The sequence below is a fragment of the Mauremys mutica genome, chromosome 1, assembly GCF_020497125.1.
Source record: "Mauremys mutica isolate MM-2020 ecotype Southern chromosome 1, ASM2049712v1, whole genome shotgun sequence".
NCBI lineage: Eukaryota > Metazoa > Chordata > Testudines > Geoemydidae > Mauremys > Mauremys mutica.
The window spans coordinates 103,620,347-103,641,843 of NC_059072.1; the positions used below are offsets into that span (position 1 = coordinate 103,620,347).

General features: G+C 44.6%; 1 protein-coding gene across 3 annotated transcripts in view; it reads left to right on the plus strand.

Annotated features, from left to right (window-relative positions):
• Positions 1-5,669: 5,669 nt before the first annotated feature.
• Positions 5,670-21,497, plus strand: part of ATP6V0A4 (ATPase H+ transporting V0 subunit a4) — a 53,057-nt gene continuing 37,229 nt past the window's right edge. Inside the window, exons 1-7 of one of the 3 annotated variants that reach the window (XM_044999163.1) lie at positions 8,413-8,476; positions 10,529-10,641; positions 11,437-11,619; positions 14,301-14,379; positions 17,170-17,264; positions 20,093-20,218; positions 20,618-20,712. In XM_044999163.1, the coding sequence (XP_044855098.1) occupies positions 11,503-11,619; positions 14,301-14,379; positions 17,170-17,264; positions 20,093-20,218; positions 20,618-20,712 (512 nt within the window). In that variant the 5' untranslated portion in view covers positions 8,413-8,476; positions 10,529-10,641; positions 11,437-11,502. Of the gene's footprint in view, positions 5,747-8,346; positions 8,477-10,528; positions 10,642-11,436; positions 11,620-14,300; positions 14,380-17,169; positions 17,265-20,092; positions 20,219-20,617; positions 20,713-21,497 lie in introns of those variants that run through there. The other 2 variants (XM_044999183.1, XM_044999174.1) reach the window with 2 other exon arrangements.

The following is a 21,497-nucleotide window of genomic DNA, read 5'->3' on the forward strand; positions in this document are numbered from 1 at the left end:
CTCCAGCTGGTTGAACAATTGTCAGCGTCAACTAAACTTATTTCTGTCAAAAAATACCCATTTCATCAAAACTGAAATGTTTCACGGACATCTGCCAGAGCGGGGAGTTGAAGCTGGGTGTCCCACATCCCAGGTGAGTGCTCCACGCACCGAGCTGTTCACTATTCTGGGGGAGTGTGTTCTCATGTCTTTTGTGAAAAATTTCACAAGACTTCAGTTTCATTCTGAGGTCAAACAAAAACAAATGTCAAACCCTGTCTTTTGTGAAATAGAATTGTTTTCCAACCAGGCCTAACTTTGACCTAGAGAGCTGAATGGGTCGTTCACTGTTCATACCATAGTTCTTTGCAACTCAGCTGAGACTAACAACAAGACATTCAATTCACGCCAATTGTGATGCAGCCACCAGTTCACTAAGAATGGACCGAGAGCGCTGCCACCAGTTTGATACTGGCAGTGAAAAGTTCCATATCACTTTACTGATCCCCTTCAGAAGACCCAGTCCTTATAATAATAATTGGAGATACTATCTCCTAGAACTGGAAGGGACCTTGAATTGAGTCCAGCCCCCTGCCTTCACTAGCAGGACCAAGTACTGATTTTTGCTCCAGATCCCTAAGTGGCCCCCTCAAGGATAAAGGTAATAATTAAAATAAAGGTAATAATTGGAGATATACCAATCTCCTAGAACTGGAAGGGACCTTGAAGGGTCATCGAGTCCAGCCCCCTGCCTTCACTAGCAGGACCAATTTTTTGCCCCAGATCCCTAAGTGGCCCCCTCAAGGATTGAACTCACAACCCTGGGTTTAACAGGCCGATGCTCAAACCACTGAGCTATCCCTCCATGATGAAATACAGCTTATCCCACTTGAGATTTCCCACGAGAAAAGACTTGTCAAGCTGTAAGTGAATAAAAAGACAAGACAGCTGAAATGGGAAAACTGACAGTTAGCCACCAGGCCCTGCCATTCCAGATCTCCTTTGTTTTATGTTGGTTTTTTTTTTAATTGTCCACCACAGCAGATGAAGTTACAACTGCCTCTAGCCAGTCTGCAATGGCTTGTTCTTGTCAGAGCCTTCTGTGCACACTGTAAATACCTTCTGTTGACAGTGGAGCAATTATGGGTGGAATTTTTTGCTTGTGTGACAACAGAACTGGGTGTATGATCAAACCATCAGACAGTGATCCTGAAAAACATAAGCCTTTCCATAACAGACAGTGCTTTAAAAAGTATCTGAGTGCCCAGATACAGAATGCCTTTGGAACTCATTGTAGAAGATCTTCTTAGCTTCTGGCTAATTACAGTGTCCAGAGCTTTCATTAATACACGTTTTTTTCATTTTCATTTTCACCTAAGAATGAGCTTACCTGAAAAACAGAAATTGCTTACTGGGAAGAAAGCCCAGTGCTCTCCCTTCCCTCCTTGTATTTCTCATCTCTGGTCTTTGCTGGGAGCTGATACGGAAATACATTTCACAGACACAATCAAAATCAAAACCCACTTCACCCTACAAAATGTTTGAGAAAGAAAGAAACTTCGTTGTTTAGTGAATAATCTGTAATGAAGAATCTTTTCAATTGTAGCCATTATTCACACTGCCTTTGTCAGGTTGTTTGTAAATACTTCCACCTACAAGAGAGACTGATACTGCTTTCAGTGCATTTGCACACCTCTAGAGAATTTTACATGCATGATGATCTGTTTCTTTACCTTTTAAAAAAAAAAACCCCAACAACTGATAGCTGGATACTTTGTGAAGGGGCGGAGCCAAAATCCACTGATGTGAATGGAAAGACTCCCAATGACGGCAATGGATTTTGGATTGGGCTTGAAATGAGGGGCTTATTGATGAGCTCAAGTAAACGCTGTTAAAGGTTCTCCACGATGTTAAAGGTTCTCTCTGGCTTTATTTCAGTTCTGATCTGTAACACTTTAATGTTTCAGTGCTGCACCTCCCTTCAGCAGAAGCTGCTAATCATGCTAAATTGTGTGAGGAGACTCATCAAACCTTTTCTTAGCTGTTGATCTATCGCAATATTTGAACTCCAGTCTCCAGAGGAGAAAGGGTAGTGCATGAATCACAAACATTAAAAATGGAAAAGATATAGGTCATTTTGGTCCTTCCTCTGCCAGGGATTCTTCTTTTATGGATTTTGCTGAATGCCTTGCCCAGTCAATTTTCAAATGACTCAAGTAAGGGGGCTTTCCCCACTGCCCCTGGGAGGCTATTCCATAGTCTAATAGATTTGTTAGGCAGTTTTTCATAATAATCTTATGGGATTAGCTACTGTTTGAGTGTATTTTTTGGTTTATAATGACTGCTTCTAAGGTTTCTGTGCTTAACTAAATGTACTTTGCACGCAGCCTGCAACTGTGTGACCTCAGATTGCTACCTATGATTACTGTTTGCATTCTAAACAAAAGCTGATCTTTGCATCAGTGCAACTGTGCTGAAGTACATCAGAGAGTAGCAAAGAGTACTGTGTGTTGCATTCTAGAGCACAAAATACCTAAATCAATACAGCACACGCTGTATTAGAGCAAAGAAAATTAAGTACATGGCACACCACTGTCAAGTAAAAAGAGAGCAAATCTCCTTTTTCAAATGAAGCATTTTGTAGTCAGTTACATCTTTGTTCCCTACTCTATACCTGCCTATGGTTGTTTTCACTATTGCCAGGGGCGGCTCTAGGTTTTTGGCCGCCCCAAGCAGTCATGCCCGGGAGGCGCCCCCGAGCCGCGGGAGCAGCAGACCTCCCGCGGGCATGACTGCGGAGGGTCCACTGGTCGCGCGGCTCGGCTGGACCTCCCGCAGCTGCGGGCGGTTCGCAGGTCCGGCGGCTCCGGTTGAGCTGCCGCAGTCATGCCTGCGGGAGGTCCAGCCGAGCCGCGGGACCCGCGAACCGTCCGCAGTCATGCCTGCGGGAGGTCCACTGGAGCCGCCGGCCGAGCGTCCCCTCCGCAGTCATGCCTGCGGCAGGTCCGCTGCTCCCGGGGCTCCGGTGGACCTCCCGCAGGCATGACTGCGGCAGGTCCGCCGGCCCAGCCTGCCGCCCCCCCGGGAAAGGGCCGCCCCAGGCAGGTGCTTGCCCCGCTGGGCTCTGGAGCCGGACCTGACTATTGCTGTGGAGCAGGGCAGCTTTGGTGTAAAGAAAAGGTATCTGTTCACATTTGATGTAGCCATACAGAATATATTTGTATAGGGTGACCAGATGTCCCGATTTTATAGGGACAGTCCTGATATTTGGGGCTTTTTTTTAATATGGGCTCCTATTACCCCCCCACACACACTCCGTGTCCCAATTTTTCACACCTGCTGTCTGGTCACCCTATATTTGTATGATAGAGCTGAGTACAAATGGAATCAGAGGCCCTAATCCTGCAAACTTGACTCAGGTCAGTGGGATGACTCATGAGTAATATTATACACGCACTTGAGTGTTGATGTGATTGAGTCCTAGCTTAGTTTTGTTTATTGTGGTTCCCGGATTCTAACATTCAGAGTGTTATGTACAAAGATCCTGCTCATATGGCAAAAGAGGACTGCAGAGTGAAATGCTCAATAAAATGTCTTAAAGTCCCTGATAGCCCTGATCCAGTCTTGATATCGATCGTATAAGCCTCTATCTCTTTGCTGTAACTAAACCTCCAGGTCCACGTTTAGAAAAGAGATTTGTTGGGGGGGGGAGGGGGAGGCATTCAGTGGCTCCAAACCCCCTTAGCCTCCCCTCCTCTTTAGTTTGTCATATTTACGTTTGGGGACTCGGTGCTTTCTGCGATGGCCCCCTCACAGCTCCAACTCAAGAAGGTGTTTACACACGTGCCTAACTTTCAGCATGTGAATAGCTGATTGTCTTTCATGGGGTTTTTTGGATATTTTTGTTGTTGACATTATAAAGCAAAAATGTTATCAACGTGGTTATCAAAATGAACATTGCCTAACTTTTCTCAATAACATTTTTGATGCTGTGTTTGAGAACAAAAAAAATTGGGGAGAATTTGCAAAAGATATTGTGAGAATCTCTTAGCAAATGCAATGTAGTTCTGTGTTAAACGCTTTGGAACAAAATCAAGTTTGAGGTTTTGAAATGGTTTGCAAAACTTTTGGGTTTGCCAGCCAGTGCTAGGTTTGCTACTTCAACTGGTCCACGATAGTGTGACCTTAATGTGCCTTCCTTTCTCTTCCCTTTGTCCTTCCAGCACCCTAGAAATAACATAAGTCATTGCTGCATGGGTCCTTCTGGCTGAGTTAGAAAGAGGCTCTCTTTAATTCCACCTGGCACAGCTGCTGCATACAGACAATGGGGCTCCTGATTCAAGGCCCAGATATAGTACTAATTAGAAAACACACACACGTACTGCTAACCTAGGCACTGCATTTGGGGGAGGGACTCTTCTGAATAGAATTTGCTCTTGTGTCTGGTCGCCACCAGTGACAATCTGATCTTTAATAATATTCTTTTTAATAATGTTCTGCATTCAAATTGCCAATGGAATGAACTGGATTATCCTTTCAGCTTCTATCATGAGTCTGCGAAGGTAATAAAAATGGGGATCCAGCTTTATTACTCCTCTCTATATTCACTCAGTGTCAACTAATTAGATTTAGTCTCCAACGTAGGAGGGATCTTAGCAGTGCTCAGCTTGTGATGTTTGCATGTCTGGAAATATCAGGCCCCTCTCTCAGCTACCTTCTAGGACAGTATTTGAATATAATTCTGGGCCTGCCACTGAAATGTTGTGAATAAAAATGGGAAGAGTTTGATTGTTTGTACTAAATGGTTAGGAACAAAACTAGGTTAGCATTAAAATAATATGATCTTGTTGGGATCTTGTGGTTAAGATTCTAGACTTAACATGGGAGATCCTGAGTAGCCAGTTTATTTTATTGCATCAGTACACCTCAGCCAATGAATGAATGATGATTTCTGTTCTCATAGCATTATAACCAAGCTTAGCATCCCCTTTGTTTGGCAATGCCCACTCTGACCTGTGCCAGCTCCTTCACAGCACTATTTGGGTGGGGAAATGCAACTCTCCCTATCTGTGGCCCCACAAGAACATAACATAAGAACGGCCGTACTGGGTCAGACCAAAGGTCCATCCAGCCCAGTATCCTGTCTACCAACAGTGGCCAATGTCAGGTACCCCAGAGGGAGTGAACCTAACAGGTAATGATCAAGTGATCTCTCTCCTGCCATCCATCTCCACTCTCTGACAAACAGAAGCTAGGGACACCATTCCTTACCCATCCTGGCTAATAGCAAAGTCACGGGACCTCCTGGTTAACCTTCTCCTGGCCCTGGCTAAAATGGCCATCTACAAAACCAGGGAGAGGAGGTTGGCCGATGGGGTCTCCTGTGACTGTGGGGCCTATTTCTGATCCTCTGTCTGCTCACACATGTGAGCAGAGTTCCTCTGGGTGGCGTCCGCTGGCTTCCTTGACACCTTCGCGGACCAGTGGGTGCTGTCTGGGGTTCTCTGCTCAGTGTCTCCCTCCGGTTCCCTTCATTTGGCCCTTTGACCTCACTCCTGTCCCTGTTATCTCATTAGTTGTCCCCTGGAATCACTTGGTTTCCAGGTCCTGTGGATCCTCCCCTTAGGCTGGGGGGAGGTCCTTTAGCAGGGGGCGGGCTTCCGCCCACCCACTTCCTGGATCCTAATAGGACCAAGTACTGAAGCTAGTTACTTCACTCCTGCCTCTGTCCCCTTGAAGGTCAGAGATGAAGTTTCTTCTCCTGATGGTAAGTACCTCAGTTCAACAGCTGTCGCCTCCAGTTCTGGCTAGTTTAAATGAAAAGCAGAGTTCACTGACACAGGGTAGAACACAAGGAGCAAATCACAAGCAAAACAGGCAAAAAGCAGGCAATCTCTGGACCAAGCAGAGTTTCTAGGCTCTAAAGTCACTTGGAGGATGCCAGTTGAGCAAGATGAAAACCTTAGGCCTAAATTTCCAAGGTAACCCCTGGTTTTAGATGCCTCAGCTTTCTGGGCACCCCAATTGGAGAAGGGGATGTTTCAGAAAGTGCAGAGCACCCTCCCTCTCAAGCTGAGCAACCAAAAACCGAGGCACCCAGAATCACTGGTCCCTGTTTGAAAATGTAGGCCTTACGTATTCGCAAGCTCTTTGTTTCTGCCAGTGTGGCTGTCTACTCCACCTGGTCAAACTGTAGCTTTCCGCATGTGAGCTCAGTGTTGGGTGTCCAGGAAAGTCTGGGTCTCAGAAAGTGTGTCGTTGTCTCTTTTAACAGTCCAAAGCCTGCAGGTATTAGACAATACCCTATTTTACATAGTCACGTGCATTATCATTAGCCTTCATGATTTGCTTTGAGACAGGCCTTTGTCCCTCCAGTGGATCCCAGTCCCCAGCTGTAGAGGGGTATATATCTGTAGCTAGGCCAACCTTGGGAGCTGTTCGTCCAATCACACAAGTACAATTTATTCATATAGTGCTTGATTGTGCCTTTGAGGGTATGTCTACATTACAGCTGGGAGTGTGCTTCCCAGCGTGGGTACACAGACGCACTAATTCTGCTCGAGCTAGCATGCTAGAAATAGCAGTGTCACCAGGACAGAGTAGCACAGACTGCAGCTTGGGCTAACCGCCTGAGTACAAACACATCCGGACCCCTGGGTGCAGAGTTAGGTGGCTAGGGTGAGTTGATACCCATGTTACCCCCAGCGAGGGCCGTCCCAAAGGGGGTGTGGGGCCTGGGACATAGGCGCCGGGTTTCTAATCTGCTGGGGGGTGATTCCCCTCCCCCCGCCAGCTCAGCCCAGGCCCTGCCCCCACTCTACCCCTTCTCCCAAGGCCCTGCTCCACTTCTTCCCCACCTAGTTCTGCCCCTTCCCCCGAGCGTGCTGTGCCCTCGCTCCTCTCCCCTCCCCCCAGTGCCTCCTGTCGCCATGAAACGTCTGATCCGCGGCAGGAGGTAGGCACTGAAAGGGAGTGGGAGGTGCTGATTGGGGCCTGCTGGTGGGCAGGAGGTGCGGGTGGAGGGGGAAGTTCTCATAGGGGGGCTGCCAGTAGCCGCCGCTCACCTCCTCAGCCCGACCGACAGCCCCACAGCCCGACCGACTGCCGCTGTCCTTCTCGCTGCCTGCCTACCTGCCACTTGCCTCCCTGTTTGCTTCCTCACCCCATTTAGGGTGACCAGGCAGCAAGTGTGAAAAATCAGGACGGGGGTGGAGGGTAATAGGAGCCTATATAAGAAAAAGACCCCAAAATCAAGACTGTCCCTATAAAATCGGGACATCTGGTCACCCTAACCCCATTCACCCACCTGCCTCACCTCCCTGCCCGCCACCTCACGATTTTATCCAAATGTGGGGCCCCCCAAAGTGCAGGGCCAAGGGCGGTCACCCAGATTCGCCGTATCCAAGGGATGGCTCTGCCCCCAGCTAACTTGAGCAGAGCTAGCACATCTGTCTACCTGCACTGGGAAAGATTCTCCCAGCTGCAGCGTAGAAGTACCCTTAGTCCACAGCCCTGAGCAAGGGGTAATGCATAAGATTCCCTACCCCAGGAGGGACCGTCCCTCTGAGACACCGTTCCCTCCCTGCTTCCCCTTTGCTTGGCATGTTGAAGAGTAAAGGACTTCAAGTCTCTGGGGCTAACAGTGTAGTAGCTTTCATGAGTACTAACGTTCACTTTAATAGTACAGTTTTCAAAGGGAAAAAAATCATGTGGTTAAATCCTGACTCCCTTGAAATCAATGGGAGTTTTGCCATTGACTTCACTGGAGCCAGGTTTTCACTGAGTCTTTTTTCTTTAGCATTTGAGGGGAAGGACTGTAAAGGATCCATTTCCCATCACACAAACCAATAAAAATAAAGGTCCATAAAATCAGCATTCATGATCACTAGCATAATACTCCTGATAGAACCTCTTTTTGGGGTGTGAACATTCCACGTTAACCTCATACCAATGTTTGGCTGGAAGAAAGTTATAAATTTCTCCTTGTTCCTATTTGATCTCCAGTATTGTATCTTTGCCTTTAAGCTGATAAAAAGAGATATGTGAGAAACAGCTTGAAAGTTTTCTCTGTTTCCTGGGGGTTGCTATTTCTTTAACCAATATTTGAATGAGCTTTCATTGGTTTATGCTTCTCAGAGTACGGCACTTTACAAAAGTTCATTTTCGTTTGAGAGCACCTTGGAGGTGCAAGGAGGCATGGCCGATTTGTTATTAATCACAACACTCTGCATGCTGACAAAACAGCCAATTCTTGTCACAGAGCTGACATGAAACATTTAGAATGAGCCAGACAGCTCCTGATCCATTTCACTCTGTGACTGTTTTAGGACAAAAAGGGTCTCTCTTCTCCGGTCTAGACTAGTTCAGCCCTTAAAAGAACTAGTTTCTAAAGATATGTTAAAGAAAGAAAAGTTTACTTCAGTCCTTCATTTGCTGCTCAGTAGAGTTGGAAGTAGTTCTAGAATTCTTCAAGCTCCATAAAGAGCAGGTGATCAAGGTAAGAGCAGGCATTCATATTACCTAACACAAGAATTCTAGCTAGCTAAGCCAAAATACAACATTTTCATTGTCGTAGAACTACCATTAGAATTGTTAAGACTTGATGGGCTGTTCTCCTCCCAGCCCCGCTAAGGAAGCAGCCTACATAAAGTTTTTTGGTCATTGACCTGATGACACACATTAATATTCTTTTTAAATCAACAACTAACTCTTCCAGCTATATCTAAATGTGTGAACATTCTAACTGTAACTTAGGAGATCACAAATGGAGTAACTGTGGATGATTGTTTAGCTATCCCTTTGTGAAACTGAAGAATTTTGAGGAAGAGAAAACTGACAGCAGCTCAGATTGGGACTATATTCCATATTAACCAAACAGTGACTAAAGTAAATGAGAAACTTCTACTATGCTCATTAGGGCTGGGAAGGAAATAATTTTCTTGAAATTTTTCACAAATCAAAAATCTGATTTTTAAAAAAAAACCCTCACTTTGGATTGGGTCAATCAAAATGTTTCATTTTGAGGAAATGTTAATTTGAGAACTGATTTCAATCTTGACTTTTTTTAACCTTTAAAGTAAATAAATTACCTACAATTTCAAAATGAAGGATGAAAATTTTGGTTCATAAATGTTGAAATGGGCTGTTTCAACAAATTGGAAACTTTTCTTTTCAAATCTTTTTAAATGGGGAGATTTCTTGAAACTGAACAATTTAGGTTTTGATTATCTGTATTTTCTGATGGAAAAAATGTTTTATTGTGAAATTCCCAACCAGCTGTATTGCTCGCATCCTATCTCAGCCATGTGAAACTGACAGATGATATATATATATTTTTAGCAAGTTATTAGTTAACAAATGTTCTGTTTTTCTATACCTTAAACTACTTAGTGAACAGGTGATTCAGTGAGTGATGCAATGAAAGCTCAGAGGAAAAAAGATATCCATTGACTCTCTATAGGAATCATTGACTTCATTGGATCTCCATAAATCAGGCCATTTAACATATTTTGTAAAACTCATCTATTATTTTTAGGGTGTTTTTTTTAATGGCCGTGGTGCTTTAAAAAAGAGGTGATTTGAAAACCTGCAGACCTACTAGGAATAAGCATTGCAAGATTGGGTTGAAAAAGAGAGCAGGTTAGGGACAGTTCCCTTCCCACCTTTGTTATTAGGTGGAAGAAATTCATAAAGGGATGCAGTTAGTATTCGACGTATAAAAATATAGGTTTGGGTCTGATTTTTATTTTTAAATGCATGGAAATAATGTATTCAATTGCATCTTTCTTCTGGCCAAGTGACTGCTATGTTTGTGCATTGAAATTAGCTGATTACATGCATGAATGATCAGTGACATGATTATCTGCAGTTTGCATGTGCAGTTACCTAATGGAAATAGTGATAATAGCATGCACAAAGCAAATGAAAAATTGCATGTACATTTTGCCTATGTCATCACAGGTGTCTTATTTTGAAAATAGGCCCTTTGTGAAAGCAAGCAAGCAGGAAAGCATTTTATAAAACCAAATATTAGTATGAAACATTCCAAGAAATGTTGATTTAAATTTAAATGAAAATAGATTTCCCTTTTATGATGTAAACAGTCCCTTGCTGTGTTTGCAACCCAAACAACTCATTGTGTTAGGAGTGAAACTGACACGAAACAGATCAGTCTCCCTTACCTATCTATATTCAAGATGAGTTTAATGGAACAAGATGTCAGGCCTGTTGGCTCATCACTTTTGTGGACAGTACTGTGAATTTCAGTTTTAGCATCCAAACATGTTAATCACCCACATTTGGGTGGTCTGAAGTGTCCAGATCTTACGCTGGGCCCAGGGAAAGGAGGAGGGGGCAGGATTCACTCATCTGTTTGATGTAGACGACCTGCGAGACTCACCTCCCATGACAAACATGCACCCCTCCCCACCCCACAGCTAAATTTCCACCCTGCCATGATGACGACTCTATGGGGGACATGGCTACTGCCCTCAAGAGAGGAAGAAACACTGTTGTTTGTTGTGCTGCAGCACTTCTTCCTCCCCTGCAGGTTGTGCTGTGTAGAGAGCCCTCTCCGTGCTGCTCTCTTCCCCAGGCCCACTCCTCACGCAGCTAGCAGGAGGAGGAGAACTGGAGGGACTGTGAGGAGACAGAGGATTAAAGGTGGGAGGATTCTCTTTCTGGATTCTCTCTCTTTCCCTGATTTTTCTCTCTGGAGAGTTGTGAGGTGTAAATAGGGAGAAGCAAACTAGATGCCTAAAATTCATCGTCTCCCTAATGTGTTAGTAACTCGGACAAAGACCATATATTTTTATATATGGTGTACTGACCTGTGGCTGCATTCTGCCCCCTTTTATGCCACAGGAGGGCCATGAAAGTGATGGGGAAAGCAGTTGGATCCTCACCATAAAGGGGAGGGGGGTTTCTCCTGCTGTCATAACCGCCCTACACCCTTTGCCCCCAAGCTGAGGGCTGTGTCTGGGTGGGCAGAAGGGTGCATGGCTGAATGGCTCTTTGTTCTGGCCACAGAATGGCCTGGAGGTAGCTGTGGGAAGCGGCTGGCTGGTTGGGATTCGGTCAGTGCCCTCTGCAGCTGGGCAGTGGTTGACGGGCTTTGTAACCCCTCATAGCTAAACCCAGTTCCATCGTTGTCCTTACTCAGGTCATATCAAGACACCCCAGCGCTTTGTACCTGTCACCCTTTTACTAGGGCTGTCAATTAATCACAGTTAACTCAAGCGATTAACTCCAAACAAATTAACTTGATTAAAAAGAATGAATTGCAATTAATTGCAGTTTCTTGCCATTAATCACGATTAATTTTTTTAATCATTTGACCACCCTAAGTTTTACTGAAGGTGCAGATGGTTTTCTGGGTGCCCCGCAATTAGCTTTCATTGTATTGGTTTAATAAGCCAGCATTTGTACAGCCCTTTACATTTTAAAGTTTCTCACAAGGCAAACAAGGCAGCGCCGCCACCTTAATTCTCCCATCAACACTGGTGCAGAACAAGAGCGAGCGAGATGGCGTCGATGTTCCGGAGTGAGGAGATGTGTCTGACGCAGCTGTTTCTCCAGGTGGAGGCTGCCTATTGCTGCGTTGCAGAGCTTGGCGAGCTGGGCCTGGTCCAGTTCAGAGATGTAAGTAGTTACGAGAGGTTCTCGGGTAGGAATGGTGGGATATCAGCTATTAAAGGGCCACTGTAAATGTGGTTGGGTCCTAAAAGATGGACCTGCTGGGACAGTGGATTAATCTGGAAGGCAGGGGCACTGCAGCAATTTTTGTAGTGGGGGTGCTGAGAACACTTGAACCAAACCGTAAACCCTGTCTATATAATGGAAACCACATCAAGCCAGGGGGTGCGGCAGACCTCCCCTGCATCTCTAGTTCCAGCACCTATGCTGGAAGGGCTTGGCACAAAGACTGTAAATAGCTGCCTTGCTCTAGAAAGGAAGGGTGGCCTTGGGGTTAAGGCAGTGGACTGGGAGATGTGGGTTCAATTCCCAGCTCTGCCATAGACTGCCTGCAGGACTTGGCCAGTTGCTTATTTTCATTGCACCTCAGTTCCCCATCTGTAAAATGGGGATAAAAATATTTCCATTTGTCTGTCTTGTCTATTTAGATTGTCAACTTGTGGAGGCAGAGACAGTCTGTGTATATACAGAGCACACTGGGACTCTGATCTTACTTGGGCCTCTAGGCACTACTCGAATACAAATACAGTAGAACCTCAGAGTTACGAACACCTCAGGAATAGAGGTTGTTCATAACTCTGAACAAAACATTGTGGTGGTTCTTTCAAAAGTTTACAACTGAACATTGACTTAATGCAGCTTTGAAACTTTACTGTGCAAAAGAAAAATGCTGCTTTTTCCCTTTATTTTTTTTAGTAGTTTACATTTAACACAGTACTGTACTGTATTTGCCTTTTTTTTTTTAATCTCTGTTGCTTGCGTCCTGATTGCGTACTCCGGTTCCAAATGAGCTGTGTGGTTGACTGGTCAGTTTGTAACTTTGGTGTTCGTAACTCTGAGGTTCTACTGTAACAATAATTACTCTGAGTTTACTGTTACACACAATACTCTTCCTTTCATTGACTTTCCAGTTGGAACCCATGTCATGGCAGGAAAATCATTTGATCAGATTATCTGAACAGTGTCACTGTCTGAAAATTGAAGCAAAGGTTTTTTTAAATGTCTGTTTAAGGCCAGATACAGTATGGTAAACAGAGAGACAGTCTGAATTATCTACAGTAAAGAGGGTTTCTTCTGAGAGAATTATAGTATCTTGTAAGGGGAGGCATTTGGAATTGCTGGAGTCCAAGGGTGTCTACTACCCTACAATGCAGTCTGTGGCCACCCTCACCCATAACTTTAATATGCGGATACGATCCATAGAGATCACATCCACAGAGCTCCATCATAATCAGAGCAGAGACATCTTGGCTCCAGACAGAGCATTGCTTGCTGGGAATTGTAGTCTCTATAGTAAAGATGAGCAAGGATGTAATATCTCCATGTGATGCCAATTATGCATGATTGAAGTGTATGAACAGTGTGGTGCTTCTGCAAAAATCTAAGCCCATCAAGGAAGATGCTGCTCCTCCAGTTCATCAGCTAAATCTGGGCCTGATGCCAGAAGTTAGATTCAGCTAAGAAAATATGAACCATTTCTCTGCATGACAATTAGGCATCATTTGCATATCCTTAAAGTCAATCCCTCTCACCCACCTAAATCACCTGGTTACCTTTGGTGGTTTTCCAAAGTGGGTATCTACAAGAACGTTGTTATAGGAGAGCAAAAACTGCAGCATGAGATTTATCTGTACAAGGAAGAGACTATGAAGCATTTATACATGCTTGAAACAGATTTATTGGTAACTGCAGTAGTGAATGGCATAGCGACTGAAATATCCTTGGTGAATTAGCAGACCAAAAAGGTCTGCTATGGGACATGGAAAATTCATCAATATTTTTATCTGCAGTGGTGCTGTTGGAAGCAATGGTGGAAACTGTACTACAGACAGGGGGCAGTGGTTAATGTCTTCCACCGGTGGAGCTGCATCAGTGCAGATAAATGTTTGGTAATTTGCTTAGTGTAAACAAGGTATATGGAATGTGCCTCACAAAACTACACCCCAAATAGTTTCACCTGTGACACTGGCAAGTACATTCCCAAACAGAGGTTTGGTTATTTAAAGAAATGAGAGGAAAGAGGATTCAGAGTTTTGTTCAGGAGAATATCAAGTCTCCCATTGCTAGGACACTAGTTCATATCTAAGTGAGGTCGGCAGTGGTGGAGAATAATTGTCTGATGCCTGTTCAGTGGCCCTGGTGACACGAGATCAGGGATCTTGGTTCAGTTCCTCAGTGGCAAGTAGCCCATTGCACTGTAGGGAAGAACTCTCCTTTGTCAGGATAATGGGCAGGCTGTCTTGAGTGAATCACTGGCTGAATTCTGTGGTCCCTGTTATGCAGGAGGTCAGACCAGATGGTCCCAATGGTTCCTTCTGGCCTTAAATCTATAAAATCCAAGAAGTCTTTTCTACCCCAGCTCAGACCTTTGACAGCCAGAGAAGCCATGACTGAATGGACCAAGGATACGAGTCACGGTTGAGGCACAGTGATTGTCTGAAGAAGTTTTGTATTCCCATTGTTTGTGTGGTGCCTGTTGTATGGCTAGGAGGCTACAAGGTTCAGTAATATGCAAAGGCAGCTCTTTCACCAAGGCTAATATACAGTTAAACTAAAAGTCACCCAATTGGCAATCTACATTCAGCCCTGGGTTTGTTTGGTTTTTCGTTTTGTTTTTTAATTTCTAGTTGAACGTGAATGTGAACAGCTTCCAGAGAAAGTTTGTGAATGAAGTCAGAAGATGTGAATCCTTGGAGAGGATCCTCCGTAAGTAGATGTTTGTACAACACTATTGGCTCTAGAACAATCGTAATCTAGTATTTCAAAAAACAAAGTGTTCTAACTAGCAAAATTGGATGGAGTCTGTTCTAAAGATGGCAAAGATTTCATTAGAAAGTCTTTGTACTTTTCATCTGAAGGCATTGATGTGTTTGCATGCACCAATTAAGTGCCACTATACTACTGGGAGAGGGGGACGGATGACGACAGGAGTGTACATATCACACCTATTTTGCATGTGGGTAAAGTCAGGAGAAGAGAGGTTAAGTGTCCTACATAAAATCACATAACAAGTGGGCTGGAAATGGAACCCAGGGTCCTGACTCCTAGTCCTGTGTTCTAACCATTAGAACATACTTCCTGCAGCAAAGCACACCGTCCCAGTGAGAGATTTCTTTAAAAAGCCGGCAGGCAACAAAAATGGGGGTTTTTTTTAAGCTGCTTTTTCTTAGTCATCATTTTTGTGGGGCTTGCTAGGAAATGGTATCGATTGAAGTGTCCGTAGGATCCTTAAAATTTCTACTTTTCTACTATTTGCATCCGAAGAAGTGGGTATTCACCCACGAAAGCTCATGCTGCAAAACGTCTGTTAGTCTATAAGGTGCCACAGGATTCTTTGCTGCTTCTACAGAACCAGACTAACACGGCTACCCCTCTGATACTTTTCTACTGTGTGAGGGGGAAATAATTACACTCACTTAGCATGTATAGTGCTAATCACTCGTTGATCCCCATGCACCTTGCAAAGGTGGGTAAGCACTATTCTCCGCATTTTACAGGTGGCTATATTGAGGGCCAGAGAGGTTAAATTTCATGTCCAGTGTCTCACAGTGGGTCAGTGGCACAGCTGGGGGTAGACCGTAGGTCTCCTACCTTCCAGCCTGCAGCCCTGTCCCTTTTGGAAGAGGGCCCTGGATACTTAAGACCAGTGCTGCTTGCTGGGGAGAGGAGGGTGAGAGCTGTTGTTGGCTGGGGATAGGTTTTCAGCTGGTGTTAGCTGGAAGTGGGGTACATAAACAGGGACAGGACAGTATGGGGAATGGGTGTTAGGACTTGCTGTTCCTTTGAGCTGTTTAAGTCAGCGGAACTGAAGGTATTCAGCACGTTGCAGGGTCTGGATTTTGAAGGGCGTGCAAACAAAAAGTCAGGGTATAGGGCTAGATTCACAAAAAGTCATAGGTACCCTAACTGCTTTTTTAGGCACCTAAATCCCAGAATCAGGCCCCACCGGGATTCACAAACCCCCGGTCAGCTGCCACTGAACGCTGCAGGCAACAAAACTCATTTGGTGCCTACATTTTTGCATTTGAAGTTACCTCTGCCCCTGTGTTTCTGTCTCTGAGCACACGCACTGCTGCCTCACTCTAGACATCCAGATGCCCAAGCCCCAGTGCGATGCGTGAACTGGGGGAAGATCAGCCTTCCTCCGCCCAACTCACTTGTGGGGCCCAATCTGGTAAGCAGGCCCAGAGATCACCTACCAGATTGGGCCCCTGCAGGTGAACTCACACAAAACAACTGGAGGGGAGGAGAAAGAGCTCCCTCATAACTTTTAGCCCAGTGGCTAGGTTGGTCACCTGGAATGCGGGAGACCCCTGGTTCAAGTCTCGCTCCAGCTGAGAGGAGATGGGATTTGAACAGAGATCTGCCATCTCTCAGGTGAGTGCCCTAACTGCTGGGCTATGGGATAGTCTGATATGGGAGGTCCCTCTGTTTCTCCTGTTCAAGCTGTTCCACTTGGTCCCTGGCACCAAGAGAGAATTCCAAGAGAGGGTGGCACCTTCCTCCATAGGGACAGGGGGGTAGCTGAGTGAGGGCACAGAGACACATGGGGACGGGCAGATGTGCCTGACTGAATGGGAGAGGCTAGGGATCAGCCAGGGTCTGCATGGGGGAAGCTCCCTGGCAATGCTCCCGCACTCCCCCAAAAAACGTGTTCCATACTTTTCCCACCCATACACAACCACCCTCCAAGTTCACACCCAGGCTCCTTCCCAGCAATATACTTCCTTCTCCCTCAGCTCCTCCGTTACCCCTGACTCCCCAAAACCTTTGCACTACTTCTGAGGGGTGTGGGAAATACAGTTCCATATTGTAGTTTAAATGAATTATTACTCAGAGTTCTGTATTAATATGCCTAGTAAGGAATCTATTTGTCAAAAAAACATTTCCTGAATCTTTTTTGTTGTCTGTATTGTTACAGACGTACTTGCTGACAGGTATTTTGAAATAAACGACCATAAATAATTGAAACTGGTGTGATTATATTGTGTTATTTTGACAAATAAAATATGTAGAATTTTGTGGAATTTTGAAATATTGTACGCAGAATTTTTAATTTTTTGGCGCAGAATTCCACCAGGAGTACTGAGGGAGGTTGGAGTAGCCCCAGCCCTTGAGGATTTGAAACTGTTCTGGAGAAACCACTGGATACTATATTGTAAGGAACAGTAGGCCGGAGAGCAGGCACAATGAACTAATGATCATTTTCCACTGCCGTGTCTATGATTAGGTTAGCTTTGTACTACAGTCACGATTCCCAGGTGTATACAATTATCTCCTCTGGAGAAGGAGCAGCTTCCTTTCTGCTGAGGGAGGCTCCAGGGAGCCAGATTCTTGGGTGTCGAAGAGTTCCACAAATATTTGGTGAATCTCCTAGAATAAATGTCGAATGACATTTGAATACTGTGATCATGTGTCATGATGTCACATTCGGGTCACCACCGCAGGCCGTGTCAGTGACCCCATGAAAAGCCTAACAGTGCCTTTTCCTTGCAGGCTTTCTGGAAAATGAAATGGAAAATGAGATTGTGATCTTCAAACCTGAAAAGTATCCCGAGACCCCCCTGCCTCGAGAAATGATTGATTTGGAGGTACAAAATTCTGCCCTGCCTTGAGGGCATATGAAGCAAGATTGGGCAGGGGAGGAGTGAAATTACATATAAATCCACATATTTAACATCTCAGGAAAACCATGTGAGTCCCAGAAATGGAGGGAAGTGACTCACCAGTGGCAAATTCTCATGAAAAAACAACGAGGAGTACTTGTGGCACCTTAGAGACTAATACATTTATTTGAGCATAAGCTTTCATGGGCTAAAACCCACTTCATCAGATGCATGGAGTGGAAAAAACAGTAGGCAGGTATATATACATAGTACATGAAAAGATGGGAGGGTACAGTAACACCTCACTTAACGTTATAGTTATGTTCCTGAAAAATGCGAAATGATGTTAAGCGAATCCAATTTCCCCATAAGAATTAATGTAAATAGTGGGGGTTAGGTTCCAGGGAAATTTTCTTCTCCAGACAAAAGACAATTTTTGTGTGTGTGTGTGTGTGTACACACACACACACACACAGTAAAAGTTTTAAACAGTTTAATACTGGTACACAGCAATGATGATTGTGAAACTTGGTTGAGATGGTGAAGTCAGAGGGTGGAAGAGGGTGGGTTATTTCCCAGGGAATGCCTTACTGCTAAATGATGAACTAGTAATTGGCTGAGCCCTCAAGGGTTAACCTGTTGTTGTTGATGTAGCCTCACACTCTACAAGGCAACAGTCCTAGAGTCTATGAAAACACGAATGGAGGGAGGGGAGACAGTATGGCAGACAGAGACACACCATGTGTGTGAGAGAGAGATGCACATTGCCCCTTTAAGTACGCTGACCCCACTCTAAGTACATTGCCTTTTTAAATAGACCAGCAAGTTGAGAGGGCAGCTGCTGCCAGGATGCTCCCTCCATCCTGAGCCCCGTCGTGTGTCCCCTCCCCCTACCCGCACTCCCCCTTCTATGGAAGATGGAGTAAGTGGGGTGCAGGAGCAGGGGGGAGAGGGACACCCTGGCATTAGCCCCCTCTTCCCCCCACCTGCACAGCAAGCCAGAGGCTCCTGGGAGCAGCTCCAAGGCAGAGGGCAGGAGCAGCACATGGCAATGAGGGGAGGGACAGCTGAACTGCCGGCAATTGGTAGCCTACTGGGCGGCTGCCTCACAGAGGACTTAGGGGAACGGGGAGCTGATAGGGAGGCTGCTGGTCCACCCTGGTTCCAAGCCCCCACCAGCTAGCTGCAAGCAGTGGACAAAGCAGGCAGCTGCCAAACAATGTTATCAGGGAGCATTGCGCTACTTTAAAAAGCATGTTCTCTAATTGTTCAGCAACATAACAACGAAACAACGTTAACCGGGATGGCTTTAAGTGAGGAGTTACTGTATATATACCTGCCTACTGTTTTTTTCCCCTCCATGCATCTGATGAAGTGGATTTTAGCCCACAAAAGCTTATGCCCAAATAAATGTGTTAGTCTCTAAGATGCCGCAAGGACTCCTCGTTGTTTTTGCTGATACAGACTAACACGGCTGCCACTCTGAAAATTCTCATGGGTTAGCCATGTTATTCTGTAGTTGTGGCACAACACTGTGTAATAGATTAATAATACTGCATTTATATATCGCTTCCCAGAGATAGATATTAGAGTGCTTTAGTATAAAGGGGAGTTTGCATAATGATCTCCATTGTTACAGGGGGGAACTTAGGTACAGAGAGGTTAAATAACTTGCCCACTCACATACCCAATTAGCAGCAGAAAATCAGACTCCTGACTTCCAATCACGTATTTTCTCCACAGAGTTGATCAGAGACAGAATTTATTTATTCCAGGCCTCCTGGTGTACTGGGAGGGTCTTCTGAGGTTTAATCCACTTGCTCTTCTTTTTTTAAACTTTTTTATCTATAGACTTCCCCTTTTATATCATTTGTTCCCTACCCTGTTTTGACTGGCAGCCATGTCAGTAGAAGCCTTTACCAGAATACCAGGGCTGTTTGCACTGAAGTGAAACCTGGTGCTGTGACCACTACATTCAGGGCTGGATTATCTCTTCTTGAAGAGGTAACAGCTAGGCTGAAACATCTGACTGTTTCAGCACATTGGCTACGGCTGGGATTTTCAAAGATCCTAAGGGAGGCAGGCAGTTCTTTTAGACCCCTTTGAAAATCCCAGCCAAGGCCTATTCATGACCTATTCCCCATCATGAAAACCCCCATGGTTTCATAGGAAAGAATAGCCCTTTGCCATGTTACTTTTGCCTGTGGAGATTAGTAGTGATGATTGGAGGAAACTTGATTTGTTGAACGTTGGTAAATGGATACCTCTAAGATTTAGATCCTATTCTACAAGGGTGCCATGAGCCCTCTATCCCCACTGAAGTCTGTTGGGAAATCTGGGAGTTGAAGCCGCTCTGAACCTCAGAAGTTGCATTCAGCAGTTTGCTGGTTTGGGCTATGATGTGTCCTAAAAGAACCCATTGATTCAGAAGCACAGAGTTTGTTTGCTTTTAATCCAACTGGAAATGAAGTTTACAAACTGATTGGTTTTAATCAAGATTGACTGTCACTGTCTGAGAAGAGACCATGATGTATCTTCACGTAGAATGATGGTCTGCTGGCTTGCCTAATTTAGTGCCTAAATATAACTTTGAGTCACTGCATGTAACAGAGAGGATAGCAGGGGGAAGGTTAGGGGTTTGATAGCTGTGTGCATATACCTAAACATCCGATGAATATTTTAAAGTGTTTATTGCACAATCAGACATATCTGCCCATATTATTTTACAATCCTTTTGACAGGGATGTGGCAGCCTGTAAAAGGATAACTGGGCCTGTCTTGCATCTTTCCTGTTTTGTTTTGGTTGTAAACAGACAGTTCTGGAGAAACTGGAGGATGAGCTGCAGGAAGCCAATCAGAATCAGCAAACCTTGAAACAGAACTTTCTAGAACTGACTGAACTAAAACATCTCCTGAAGAAAACTCAGGACTTCTTTGAGGTGAGAGTTCTTCAGATGTGTTACTATTTGTCCGCTTTGTCCTTCTTTCTTGTTCACAGAGGGGTTGATGAATTTTTAAGTTGTTTATGCTTTTGGCTTTATTTTTGATGGGGGTTAAAAAGACTCCAGATTTCCTTTATTGCAGATTTGAGGTCAAATTTTCCAAAATGTCTTGGTGAACCTAAGTCTCATTGGGTCTCAGGCTTCTCAGTGCCTAAATCTCATGGGCTCCTAAGTCACTTTGACACTTGAAAATTTGACACTTGGTCTAGCTCTCTGTAGAAAACTGTCTTCAGACAAACAGTAGCAACAGTAAAGATGTGACAACAGTTAAATCCATTGGAATATGTTAGTGTTTTTTAAATAATTTCAAAAGAAAATGATGATTTCTGCTTTCAGACAGAAACCAATCTACCAGATGATTTCTTCAACGAAGACACTTCTGGTCTGTTGGAATTAAGAAGTACTCCTGTCGCAGTGGCTGCAAAGTTGGGGTCAGTATGGCTATAGGCTTATAGCTTTAATAAGGCCAGTGCAAATATACCCTTCCCTTTAACTTACACCAGCATTAATAAGCTGGTTTCAGCACAGTGACCCAGTCTTAGAGGTTTGCTGAATTCAGTTCCTATCTTCAAATAGCTTAGTACAGGCTGCTTTTCAGTCTCTCAATTGTAACTCATTGATTAAAATGAAAGCAACATTAGTGTTTTGAAGGAGACAATAGATGATTAAAAAACTGATCTTTATGGCTCAGAGTATTGCTAAATGGGATGGGCAGCCTTTCAGCTCCAGGTCACTGGTTCAAATGTGCCCAGTGACTGAAAATCACTGCCATCTGACAGCTGTTGAGTGGTCTCTGGGAAACTTAGTGAAGAAACTGGAAAGGAGCATATAGTCAAGTGTTAAAGTGCAATTAGGCAGGCCAAAAAAGAATTTGAAGAGCTACTATCAAAAGACGCAAAAAGGAATAGCAAAATTTATTTTAAGTACAGCAGAAGCAGGTAGCCCACCAAACAATCAGTGGGGTCACTGGATGATCCAGGTGCTAAAAGAGCACTCGAGAAAGTCAAGACCATTGTGGAGAAGCTAAATGAATTCTTTGCATCAGTCTTTATTGCGGGGGATGTGAGGGAGATTCTCGCACCTGAGCCATTCTTTTTATGAGACACATCTGAGGAACCGTCTCAGATTAAGGTGTCATTAGAGGAGCTTTTGGAACAAATCGATAAATTAAACAGTAACAAGTCACCAGGACCAGATGGTATTCACCCAAGAGTTC